At 43.1% G+C, this 13,631-nt stretch overlaps 1 protein-coding gene across 1 annotated transcript in view; it reads left to right on the top strand.

Moving 5' to 3' along the window:
• The window catches only part of LOC122927634 (tropomodulin-3-like), a 57,391-nt gene that overhangs the window by 18,891 nt on the left and 24,869 nt on the right, over nt 1-13,631 (top strand). Inside the window, exons 2-3 of the mRNA XM_044279646.1 lie at nt 174-373; nt 4,986-5,142. Of these exons, the coding sequence (XP_044135581.1) occupies nt 248-373; nt 4,986-5,142 (283 nt within the window). The 5' untranslated portion in view covers nt 174-247. The remainder of the gene's footprint in view (nt 1-173; nt 374-4,985; nt 5,143-13,631) is intronic.

Consider the following 13,631-nt stretch of genomic DNA (forward strand, 5'->3'; position numbering starts at 1 on the left):
TAGGGACATGAGACAACCCCTTTAACCAATGGCATTTGATAGCTGAACTTCCTTTGTAGTCTTATTACATGTAAAGTACATGCCTTTGTCATGTCAGGCAGTTTAGAAATCTTGCCGGGATTGTGTATTTTAAGAGTAAGTAAACCATATTTTCATGATTGTGTATTTTCTAGAATTACAGCGACAGCATTAAGAAGAACTACAGTAGAAGCCGGGTGTTGTGGACACCCAACAAGTAGCTGAAACAATGACTATGGCCTTTCGGAAAGACTTGGACGAGTGCAGGAATATGGATGCTGATGAACTCCTTGGAAACCTCTCAGAAGCTGATCTAAAACAACTGGAAAATGTTCTGGAAGAGCTTGATCCAGAGGTGAGAACAGTTGTGGTGATTTCTAAAGAAGCTTTTAGTTTTTTCATCCAGAATAACAATTGTCTGTCTTATGTCAAATTCTGCTAGTTGAATTGTAGCAGAATGTGCAAGGACAGCAGAAGTTGGTCTCAGAACTGTGTACTGTAATCTATCATCTTCTGAGCCCAAGGTCCCTGATGAGTTATTGTGTGTGTGTGTGTCTCCATTTCTCTACTCCGGGAGGGAGACATTGAATGTTTTTTGTGGCCCTTGGATAGTCGAGGTCTGCTTTTGACCCCCCATAGAGGTAGAGTAGGTTGATCTCAAGTGCACCAGGTTATAAGAGTGTTGTTTTAAGGGATTTTCCCATAGGACTTTATGGATGTTTGACTTTACTTTTCTAGCCCAATAAAGTTCAGGAGCCTATGTTGATTCAGGGTTAAAATCTATGTTGAAACCATTGAACATTTAGATTTCCAGACCATCTAGTTCTGAACTAAAATGATGATTATTATTATTTTTTCAGAACATGTATTGTAGAGAAGTTTCAAAGTTTATATCAAGTCAATGAGATGGCAGAGAATTCTATCAGTACTACATTATCTTTATTTTTTAAGTGAAACCTTCTTAGAAAACAAAGGTATAGGTGACCTTAATTAATACTTTTAATAATCAATTAAAGTGATAGCCCTTTAAAGACAATTATCAGACAAACACACACAGTGGTGCATAACATTTAACAAACTGGTTTGCGCGTTTGGCTTTAAAAAGCGTCACCGCGCAGCTTCTTATGTACTGCTGCCACAAGCCCGGCTGGATACCATACAGTGAAAACGGTGCGCTCTATTTGTGGGGTACAGTGGATGGCGATCTCCAGACTATACCTCTGTATCCAACTGAGTCATCATCTCTACTCCTAAACTAAGTCTAATCTTTAATTTGTTTATAAATTTGCTGATACACTGTTGCGAGTCCCCTGATGACTTGGCCCTCGTTGGGAAAAGCTATTTTGTAGTAATTCCAGGGCCCCTTCTGTTGTTCCCCTCTCTCTGACGATGCTGGGCAGTCAACTGGCGCAGCGTAGGGACATAGAAGGGAAATTTAAAGGGAGTCTGTCATCAGCATTTCACTTTTTTAACCCTTCCCACAGCTCCCTAGCATGCTTACAGTTAATAAAAACGTTACCTCTGGCATCAATCCTGGACTTATAAAACCATCAAAAAAGATCTTTATAACAAATGCAAAAGAGGGCTCGCAAGTGCCCAGGGGCGGCGTTACCCTCGTAGGTGCCCTGCTAGCTGAGCCTTTTCATTGCTACCCTCCACCCGCCCATCCTTTCTGACCGCCTATCTACCAACTTGTTATTCCGCCGAGATCCCGCCCCTTCCTACCCTCCGCGGGGGGAAGCAATGAAAAGGCTAAGCTAGCAGGGCACCTACGAGGGTAACGCCGCCCCTGGGCACTTGCGAGCCCTCTTTTGCATTTGTTATAAAGATCTTTTTTGATGGTTTTATAAGTCCAGGATTGATGCCAGAGGTAACGTTTTTATTAACTGTAAGCATGCTAAGGAGCTGTGGGAAGGGTTAAAAAAGTGAAATGCTGGTGACAGACTCCCTTTAAGGAGTTAGGAGTGACACGGTGGGGTCACCCTTTTTAGGGTGAGCTTTTTTTACCCCCTGTGCAGGGTCTTGTAGGGGAAGAGACCCAGCACGTGGATGCCCGCTTTTCCTTACCTATATCCCAATCGATGGCTAACCACCACTGATTACACTCCTTGTACACGGTTCAGAATTTTTTCACCATTGTGTGTTACAGTTTGTTTAATGTTATGCACCACTGTGTGTTTGTCTGGTAATTGTCTTTAAAGGGCTATCATTTTAATTGATTTTCAAAAGTTAAGTTAATTAAGGTCACCTACTACCTTTGTTTTCTAATAATTGCTATTAATTGGGTACCCATCTATTTGTAACCATAACTGACCATTTCTTCCCATGGTTGTGTGAAGAGTTTAAGTGAAACCTTCACAAAATGCCACCTCTTTGAAAAAACCACCTGTGAACTAGACTAGATCTTTCAGCTGCAGATTTGCAATTTCCCCATGGATGGATCCATGTGAATCCTCTTATTTGAGAGGACCATACCTCTAAAAGGCTATTTTTCACTGCAATTTTTTGTGGTCATCTCAGAGATTTCACTGTGTATTCTTTCCTAATGTACATAATTTATATTGTTAGAGGATATCCGGAAAAATGGCTTTCAGACACAAGTAGTGTTAGAGAGGTCCACCCTCTTTCAAGTGATGATGAGGCTCCTTTCTCCGGTGTCTCCATTGACATACTCTGCAACCCTACACTGAACATAAGAATTTGTTCTCCTCACATGTTTTTTTTTTGTTTAGTTTTTTTCCAGCTTGTTATGGGTGAACACGTTCTCTAGACTGAACAAACCCAGTTGTGATAATATTTTATTCTTCCCACCTCTCCCTATTTTCCAGGATCCTCGGGTTTATACAAGGTTTGAGGTTTGTTATGGTCACAGGCCGCTCATAAAAGTTACACGCGGTTCTAGTTAACATTCAGGTCGGGCTCTGGTCTAACAGAAGTAGAATTTAGTATCCATTCTAATGAATCCATCAGTCCCCTTAGCGGGACACACTAGATTAGGTTTGTCTTCTCTATTTCTAGAAGACGTTTGGTCCTGAAGGCTTCTGCATGTGAAACAGTGTCTGCTTGGCTTCTGTTCTGCATTTCCTGTAGAACATTGTAATCTTTCCCAAGGGTTTGTACTTGAAGCTTTCCTGCCAGAGTTGTGGAGATCCAAGCTGGAAAGTGATGTGAAGAATACGTTAACAGTTTAAAGAGTAGCTCTACTTCTGAGGTGTACATTGCATGGCTTTATTAGGGAATAGCCATGATAAACTTTACACATTTACCCAGTCTGAGAGATCTACGGGGTTAGCTTCATATGTTTGGTATCCAGGCTGTCATTGTAGCTGTGTGCGACTGTACAAATCTCATAGCCCCAATCATTTCTGTAGGTGGGGGTGAGAACTAGACACTATTGGGAGAGCTCCTAGCTTATTTTCAGCAGAGTTTTGATGCTGTATATACTGTTCGTTCCTGCTGTAGCAGTTTTTTTTGCAGTTTCTAATTCAGTCCTTCTTCAGGATAAATATATAATGTCTGCGGTACAAGGAACAGACTTCCTGCACTTTCTGACCATGTATGCATTTAACAGTTCAGAAACCATTTGGCTTTCTTTCAGAAATGAGTGAATGGTGTGTATCTTTGTGGACTAGGAACATAACACGTTGCTTTTATAGTGCTTGCCTATTTTGCAGCGCTGTACAGAGCATCATGTTGTGACCGCAGTGGCACTGGCAATCTAATTTCCTGATCAATAATTTTGGATTGTGGGAGGAAAGCGGAGAACCTGGAAACCGCTCATGCAAACATGGAGAGACGATTCAAACTATCATGCCAAGCTACAATGCTAGTCGCTGTGCTGCCCTACTTCTTAGTAGATTCACAGAAATCGATAAACTCCGTGCTGCACATTAAAGGTTAGCACTCGGATCAGTGGTTCAGATTGGCAGCATCTGCATGTAGTTTGCATGGGTGTTCTTCATGTACTCCGATTTCACAGATACTGAGAGATTGCGAGCACCGATGGGGCCAATGTGAGTGATGATGATCTCGTAAAGGGAACCTGTCACCTGGATTTTGTGTATAGAGCTGAGGACATGGGTTGTTAGATGGCCACTAGCAGATCCGCAAGACCCAGTCCTCATAGCTCTGTGTGCTTTTATTGTGTAAAAACAAAACAAAAAATGATTTGATACATATGCAAATTAACCTGAGATGAGTCCTGTACATGAGATGAGTCAGGGACAGGACTCATCTCGGGTAATTTGCATATGTATCAAATCGTTTTTTTTGTTTTTTTTTACACCATAAAAGCACACAGAGCTATGGGGACTGGGTATTGCGGATGTGCTATCGGCCATCTAACAACCCATGTCCGCAGCTCTATACACAAAATCCAGGTGACAGGTTCCCTTTAACAGCACAGCAGAATATGTTGGCGCTATATGAAAGACTGAAAAAACTAAAAAATAACTAGTTTCCACTATTATTTAAGTTGCCTGACTACATATACCATCATACAATTACTGTAGTGCAGTGGGGACTATTGATGCCCAGTTCATCATAATGTGATTTTGTGCTCCTCATTGTTTGTTGGCTGTAAAGGTGCATTTACACCTTGCAATGAGCAGCAGAATGCGGGGAAGGAAGCGTTCCTTCCTGACAGTCGGCTGCTCGCTCGGTGGGGGTGAAGTTACATGCAGTGATCACCTCCACAGTATGAGGACAAGGGATCACTACTACGATCGCTTGTCCCCATCCAGCGGCATTGTTTCTGGGCAGCAGATCAGTTTAGACCACACAATCTGCTGCCCAGATATGCTAATTTAACTGCCTGCATGAACAACAGGATCACAGTAGGATCAGCGGCACCTTTACACAGGCAGATTGTTGGGAACAAGTGTTCACATTAACGTTTGTATAAATCCACCTTTAGTAGACTCTGGCAATCCTCTCTGCTAATAACTCTGGTCTTTTCCATGTCCTAGAATGCACTGCTGCCAGCTGGATTTCGACAGAAGGACCAAACCCTAAAGGAAGCCACAGGTGGTTTTGACAGAGAGCATTTGCTCGACTTCTTGGAAAAGGACGCTCTTGCGCAAAAAGACAGGGAAGACTACATGCCATTTACCGGAGGGAAAAAAGGTACAAGATTTTATTTTTCCTTATGACTTATTTAGACTGGAGGGACACAATTATTTGCAATTAGGGTACTTTCACGCTTGCATTAAACTTTTCCGGTATAGAGTTCCATCCTAGGGGCTCAATACCGGAAAAGAACTGATCAGTTTTATCCTAATGCATTCTGAATGGAGAGCAATTCGTTCAATATGCATCAGGATGTCTTCAGTTCAGTCACTGTGCGGTTTCTGGACTGAGAAAATGCTGCAGTATTTTCTCCGTCCAAAACACTTGCTAGAATGCCGGATCCGGCATTATTTCCCATTAAAATGCATTAATGCTGGATCCAGCCCCAAGTGTTCCGGAAAAAACGTATACGGTTTTGCAGTCTGCGCATGCGCAGACCTTTTAAAAATGTGAAAAAGATAATCACCAGATCCGTTTTTCCGGATGACAACCGGAGAGACGGATCCGGTATTGCAATGCATTTGTGAGACGGATCCGTCTACAAATGGTATCCGTATTGCATACAGATTGCCGCCTGCCGGAATCCAACAACGCAAGTGTGAAAGTACCCTTAGGCAGTTGTCTATCATGTAGTCATGCAGGCAATCGGTATAACTAGAAATGTACTGTTGGTGTTTAACTTTTGTGGTCATGTATATGAAAGCTGCCATTGGTTGGCTCCTCATTTCTCCTAAATTTCACACTAAGCCTCCATATTTTTTAGTCCAGTGCTGCGTTCACATCTCCAATGTGAATTCCAGTAGTTTCTTCTGGCAGAGGAACAGACTACCGGAGAACACAGTATACGGCATAGCCGGAGACTGCCGGATCCCCTTTCACTGTAATGGGATCCATCGGGTTTCTGGCATAAATGCACACAACAGTATTTGTCCGGCTGAATGGCCATCAGATCATATTATAGTTGATGGGTATCCGGCTATGCTGGATGCGGTTACTCAGTCCCTCTGCTGGCACAGACTACTAGAACTCACTAATGCATATGTGAACCCACCCTAAGATCACATTAACGTGGACGGATCCTCTGATTAGCAAAATCGGGCATAGTGTACTGCAAGTGAAATTGTATGTCACATCCCAAGCCTAGGATGGCAAACATGCCGGTGCCCACTCTGCCCGACCTGGGTGAGGCCTGTCCCCATTGACATACTCAAAGACAGCACGCTCATCCGGAGCAGAGGCTCCAGCACAGAACACACAACATCTTGGTCATCCTGCCCACAGTCTTACGTGAAGTGACAGCAGCTGCTGTGTACAGCGACACGCGCACCCCGGATTGGGGATTATTTACCTGCCACCATAACGCAACTACCGTGCCCTGCTGCGTGCTGCTGCTTGCTCTCTCCTCCTCCTCCTCTTCCTGCTAAAAGAAGGAGGAGGCAGCAGTAGCGTTGCAATATTTGGTAGGCGGCGCCCCGCTGCGCTAAGCCACACAAGATTACGAGAGGGACGTCAGCGCCAACACTGTCACTGCACTGACGGCGCAATGTGGCTGAGCGGGACCACAATAATTGCTGTGCGGCCGCCCACCCGCACAGCTTAGAGGGAACACTACATGGACCCCTCTAGTCATTATTTCAGGTACACGAACAACTCAGCAATACATTGATTTGGTCGTGGAACCAGTGGTACAACCATTTCTCCAAAGTGTTCCAGTGTCCCCGTTTTTCTACAGGACAACGCCAGACCGTATGTTGCTTCTGCTATTGTGAGCAGCCTACGTGGCCTAAACATGATACCACGGACTTCAGCGTCTCTGGACTTGTCTCCCATCGAGCACATCTGGTTGGCAGTTGCAAAGGGAGCTGCCAGCATCAGACATTGATGATTTTTGTGCCCAAGTGCATTCAGTGTGGCAGAACATTTCTCAGACAACCATTAATAACCTCACTAATAGCATGCCAAGACATGTAAGTGCCTGTATTTTTGCTTGTGGCACCCCTATAAACTGAGATGTTTTGAATATTTTGTTTTCATTTTTTATCATTTGCACAACATTAACATCTCTATCAATCCTGGGATTTCCATAATTCCATGACTTTTCCTTCTTGGTGTTGCAGTATTGATGTTGAGGAGCGCAGTTAGTCAGAGCTGTGATCCAGCTACTCCAGCATAATAACCATGTCTTGTGGAGTCTAATGGAGGGACCATTCTACCTCTGTCCTCATTCCTGATATCAGAAGCGCATGTTATTGCTTCTTCTCTGCCTCTTTCCATTGTATATTGTACACTGTTTGCATTGGTTGCTGTGTATTATAAGCACATGACTTCTGTTCCAGAGGACAGTGCGTGTGTTTTACACATGGAGACTGTAATACTTTCCTACAGACCCCTTTTCTGGTGTCTTATACAGTATGAGGGATATTATTATTCCATGTCATCAACACAAATGTTCAAAGTAAACCTACATATAATTATGTAGCTGTAAGTATACTCCTCATACACCAGGACCTATGTTTCCTAGGAAGTATCATACACACAGCAGATCTTGGAAGCCATAACTAGGCCGGTCTGATGCATTAGTAACTGATTAACCTGTTAGTGCTCCTTGCTGATGGCGTAAATAAGTGGAACCATAAACCTTTCCTTTCCAACTCCTTACATGGAATATTTCAGAAGGGATGCCCTTACCTGTACAGATCACCTTTACTACGTCACTAGTAATCCTGCAGCAAGCTATTTAAGGGCAGAAAGTGACCGGACGCTGGATTACCGGCGTTGATGTATGGGGATTTTATCTCCCAGACATGAGAAAGGTATCTGCTTACAGATAAGATATGTTGGGTAAAGAGTAAAGGGCCCTTTACACGGGCCAAGAATTGAAAAGATCATCGCTAACAAGCGTTCATAGAAACGCTTGTTCATCGGGTGATTGGATTGTTAGGGCAGCACAAAAATTCTTGTTGCCTGACAGCAGATCTGCTGCCGGAAAACATTGAGTCTGTATGGGGAAGAGCGATGGCATTAGCGATCGCTCCTTCCCATACTCGGGAGGAGAGCGATGCATGTAAATGCAGCAGTCTCCTCCACTAGCGATCGGCAGATTTTCGGGAAGGAACGCTTCATTCCCAACAATCTGCTTGTACATCGTTCCATGTAAAGGAACCTTAAAGGTTGCCACACACATTGGATCTACGGCATGTTCAGCTGACCATGTATTGTGTATGGGGAGGTCTCCCAACTTCTCCCTGATAGCTGATGTCAGGGGGATAAGGATCATGCACTTTGGATTTCAGCTGGCCTTTTCTTTAGTTCTGAGGAGATAAGCGGCTGCCAGATGGATCTAACAGTGGCTCTTCTCCCCTCTCCCCATTTACTACCTATGTCTGCTCGGCCAAGCTGTGCAAACATATGTATAGAGAGATCTAGTAATTATGATTCCCTTTGTGTAGCCTACTGTATTGTGCAGGATGTGAATTCCCACCTAGGTTAACATTTTTCAACTATAATGTAAAGGAATCTTTTGCATACATTTATGATATTTTACATTAAGAGGTTGTCTCAAGAGGATATAATGCATCATAGAGGGAGTCCACTGCTCATACTCCCCCACCACCCCCATGTACAAGCTGGAACCATCCTTGTAATACAAGAAAGGCCGTTCATCTGAATGGTTGCACGTTATACTATATTTTTGCAAGTTAACTGCCTGACTGGCTATATCTTCCCCTGGAATAAATGAACTGTTGGCTGGAGTGCTGAGCGTGGGACCCATGGTGATGATCTGATTGCCCTGGGGGCCGCATTGTGGGAGTAGTTGTCTCTGATGGGCTAGCCCCTTTAAAGAGAACCTTTTCATTACGATAACAAAATCTAAACTAAGTATGCTGACCTGGAGAGCAGCGCCCAGGGATCTCCCTGCACTTACTATTATCCCTGGGTGCCACTTTGTTCTCCCGGTATAGGCTCCGGTATCTTCAGATTTTCGACTCAACCGGGAGGAGCCTGCTCTTGTTCTCCTGGGCGTCTACTTCTCCCACTTCACTGGCCAGTCGCAGCACTCGGCTCATAGCCTGGGAGAAAAAAACCTCTTGGGCTATGAGCTGAGCGCTGCGATTGGCCAGCGCTACAGCCTGGGAGAAGGAGACGCCCAGGAGAACAAGAGCAGGCTCCTCCTGGTTGAGCCGAAAATCGGAAGATACCGGAGCCTATACCGTGAGAAGGGAGCGGCGCCCAGGGATAATAGTACTTTCAGGAAGATCCCTGGGCGCTGCTCTCCAGGTCAGCATACTTAGTTTAGATTTTTTATTGTAGTGAAAGGTCCTCTTTAATTCCCTATTCCAGAACATCACAGTCCCTTAGGTAAGCGAGTAGAATAGCACTGAAGTCTTTTTAGTTCAGCTTGTAACTTATATACCTGTTTTGTATTTTTATGTATAGTCTATTAGTGTGTGGCCTAAAGTCAGTTATGTGTTCGCTAAGAATTTGTTAACATAACGGATCAGACCTTTGGATTTATGCCACGGATATGCTGTTTGCACAGCCACAAATCCACCCAACGATTAGCCACATTATCAGTCAATAGGGCTAATACTCCTATTTTCCGCCTGAAATAAGTGACCGCTTATCTTCCACTGTGCGCCCTAAAATACATGCAGTCATTTTACCCTTCTATGTGAAACCCTATTTACGTGCATGCAGTGCGGCTTTCATTCGGTTTTAGTTTAGGGCAGAGGCCAGTAACCTCCAACACTCCGAATGTTGTTAAACTACAACTCCCATCATGCTCTGTTCACTTCTGTGGGAGTTCATAAAGCAGTCAAGCAAGTATACAGTACATGCTGGGAGTTGTAGTTTCTCAACATCTGGAGTGCCGGAGGTTTCTGACATCTGGCTTAGACTCTGTAGTCTACTGTTTGGTATGTATATGTAATGTTTGCCTTTATGTAAAGCCTGATGGAAATGTTTAGGAGGGATCAGAGTTGTATTCCAGTAACCTCTTCCACACTGCTTTATTTTATGAGGAGAAAAGCCTTCAGCGTTAGTTTTGTTAAGCACATCAGGCCCTGACTGAAACTTCCAAGGTCCTCTAAAGGTCCTACAGCTCGCATTGAACTAGTTCTGCTTGTTTCTGTCTAAACACAGTTGTTTTCCTTGTATTTTGTGCCATGGTGACTCATTTAGCTCTTGCCTGAGATCCTGTCCTCCGTCCTGACCGATCTTGTCTTTACCTGCAGGAATAATAGGTACTGATCATTTTCATGCTTGACGGTCTCACTTCTAAGATTCCTGCTTCTACATGTAAAAAGACAGAATGTCTATTGTTTGATATGCCGTCCATGATCACATTGCAGCGATGACTACATGGGTTCTTTCTGTGTTCAGGCATTGACCTCCCTATTTGTGTCTGCTTTGCATACGTATTATACTACATCCCAAGTACGTGGGGCAGAACTGTGTTTTGGGATGGGATATAAGGAAGGGCCAATAGTTTTATTTATCATTCAGTTTAGTTTCTCGACTTTTGATCTTTGTCAAGTTTTACTGCTTGGACCTAATCTACTTTTCTGCCCCAAGTCCTCTCCGTGGTCCTAATAACTAAAATCTAAGGGTAGTATTACATTTAGCGATTCGGCTGACATTGGGAGAAAGCGTTCCTTCCCGACAACTCATCAGTGGAGGAGACTGCTGCTGTGTCATGCAAGGGATCTCCTCCATAGTATGGGGAGAAGTGATCGTTAATACCATCGCTCATCCCCATACTAGTTGTTTGCCGGCAGCAGGGTGCTGATTACATAGCACGATCTGGTCCCGGCAAACAATGAGCATGCTTAAAAATGTGGATGACCCGAAGAACGAGCGTTGTTTATTGGGTAATCGGCGGCAGTATTACACTGCCAGATCATCGCTAACGAGCATTACTACGAACGCTTATTAGCGATGATCTGGCAGACAATCTGCCAGTATAAATAATACTGTTGCATTAGGCACATAGAAATCCAATGGGGGGGGGGGCTACCTGATTTCCCTCCATGGCTGGCGTACACATAAGATTCCTGCTGCCCAGATCTCTCATGACTTGGATGTGATTTTATTATAATTTCAGCCACTTTTCTTTCTACTATAATACACTGCTGATTTTCATCCACAAACCCAGATGGAAAATCGCTGGCGTATGTGCTTTATCTGAACATATTTTATTTATTTTACTCACTTATACAGCGCTACATTTCTTGCTGTCTCCAAGAAAGCTCACAATCTGTATGTCTTTGGAATATGTACCCTAAGTGCACACAAATTTATTTTATTTTGTGTCCATTCCGTTTTTGTTTTTTTGCGGACAGTATGCAGAACCATACATTTTAATGGGTTTGCAAAAAAAAAACAAAAAAAAAAACGGAAGCTACTCCATGTGCATTCAGTATCCATATGTCAGTATTTTCGTTTCTGCAAAAAAATAGAACATGTCCTATTATTGTCCGCTTTACGGACAAGGATAGGACTGTTCTATTGGGGGCCAGCTGTTCCGTTCCGCAAAATACAGAATACACACGGACGTCATGCGGACCGCAAAATGCATAAGGTCGTGTGCATGAGCCCTAATTCAGCTTCATGCTGGGCATGTAGATGGTAGCCTGACTGAATCTCACAGGATGTATTGTAAGTTTGTTAATCTGATGCCAGCGGAGGCCTGTTTAGCTTAAGGCGTCTTTGTCCTATTGTTTAATGCAGATGTTCAGTACGGATTTAAGTCTTTAAGCAAGATAACACAAGCAGTAGAGGAAAACCACAGAGACAAGTTCTCCCTGCCAGAACGGCATACCCCCTTCATGTTGTGAAGCTTTCCTGCGCTTTGATGTGGTCATAAATACAACAGGTCTATTCTGAAGTCCGGACCATGCTCAGATGAGCTATTATTGGAGTTTATTTCCATTGTTTAATGGAAAAGTTGGCAGATCAGTTTGGCAGGATAAATCTTCACAAAATACTACATGCGGTGGTAATCAAGTCTTAGGACCAGACGTTTGATCCAGCTACTAGAAAAAAACGTCCTAAAGGGACATAAAACCTAGAAATCAATTATGAACATGTAAACCGGAGGTAAAGTTGCCCACAGTGTTTGCCAGTCTGCGGTATTCTCCCTACATCTTGTAGAGAATTTGTGGGTAACATCCTGGACCATGTCTTGGAGAGGTAAATTTCCAATGGGCAATCCTTTCTGCCTATGGCCTATTTCTTTGGTAGATGAGAACAGACCTGTTTTATTCATTGGACTGACAAAGAAAAAAAAAAACAATGCACATGTGGACGCTGACTGTTTTATAAGAATCCATATTTTTATGTACTGAAATTGGCCATGATCATGTACAAGAGGCCTGAGAATGCGTATTCCATAATGCATGTATTAGTGCTACTTGCTAAACCTTGGATGGTATTGTTGTACCATATACAAGCTGACAAGTATAGTTTGTGTTTAGAGTAGAACGGAAGGACAACGTGTCTACTTACCTGACCATCGAGGGGATGTAGGCTAAATCTGGCTCCCATAAGGTTTAGTGAGTAATGTGAGGTTTGTGGGAGTGTTTGTATGATTGCGGCATTGTGCACAGCCCAAGCCGCTGAGTACATCTTGATAATATTGTTTCTGAATGATGTCATCTCAGCTACTGCAACAATACACTCTTTGGCTTGGTGGAATAAAATCTCTTGCAGGTCTTTATCTGCCCTGCAGATTCTTCTTAAGACCTTGGAAGTTTTCCAGACCCTTTTTTCCTAAGGTAACCAGTAATCTGTATGAATGCCTCGGTGAGAAAGGAGCAATCGTGCTGTGAGATTTATGTAGATATTGATTGTCGCTGATGTGTTAAAGGGGGTGGCTCATATTTAATTTTACTTTCAGTAATTAGATGTAAGTCTGTAGACGAGAACGTCATTTTTTTTATTTTATTTTTTATGTTGTAGATATAAAAAAAAATTATGTTGGGGGACCCACTTGACAGTGCAGCAGTGTGTGTTTGCTTTATGGCAAGTTGAGGTGACTAAGTCTTAAAAGTAATACCACACATTATTTAGTAAGTGATGGATTGGACCCCCTCCACAAGACTCCAGGGGAGATGCATATACAGATAGGGATGAGCGAACTTTGTGTTCCAAGTTCAGCGTACAAGGTTCAGGTTATCTAAGAATTCCGTTATGGATTCTACTAACACTGACCATATAAGTTATGGTCCGTGGTAGCAGAATCCATAACAGAATTCTTAGATAACCCGAACCTTGTACGCCGAACTTGAAAACACAAAGTTTGGTCAACACTATATACAGAGTCTTATCTGTGTATAGTATTGCTAACCATGTGGGCCTCCACTCTTCTGACCTAGTCTACACAGCAAAGCTGTAAAATGAGCTGCAGATAACAGCCTAGTGACTACTGGAAAGACTGCAATGTTTAAGATTTATGTTGATGGTGACAAAATAGAACAAAAACTGTAAAAATGTTTATAATTAAAAACTTGATATACATTACATGACTTTCTGATGCCATCTCTTCA

This window comes from Bufo gargarizans, chromosome 2 (assembly GCF_014858855.1).
Source record: "Bufo gargarizans isolate SCDJY-AF-19 chromosome 2, ASM1485885v1, whole genome shotgun sequence".
Lineage (NCBI taxonomy): Eukaryota > Metazoa > Chordata > Amphibia > Anura > Bufonidae > Bufo > Bufo gargarizans.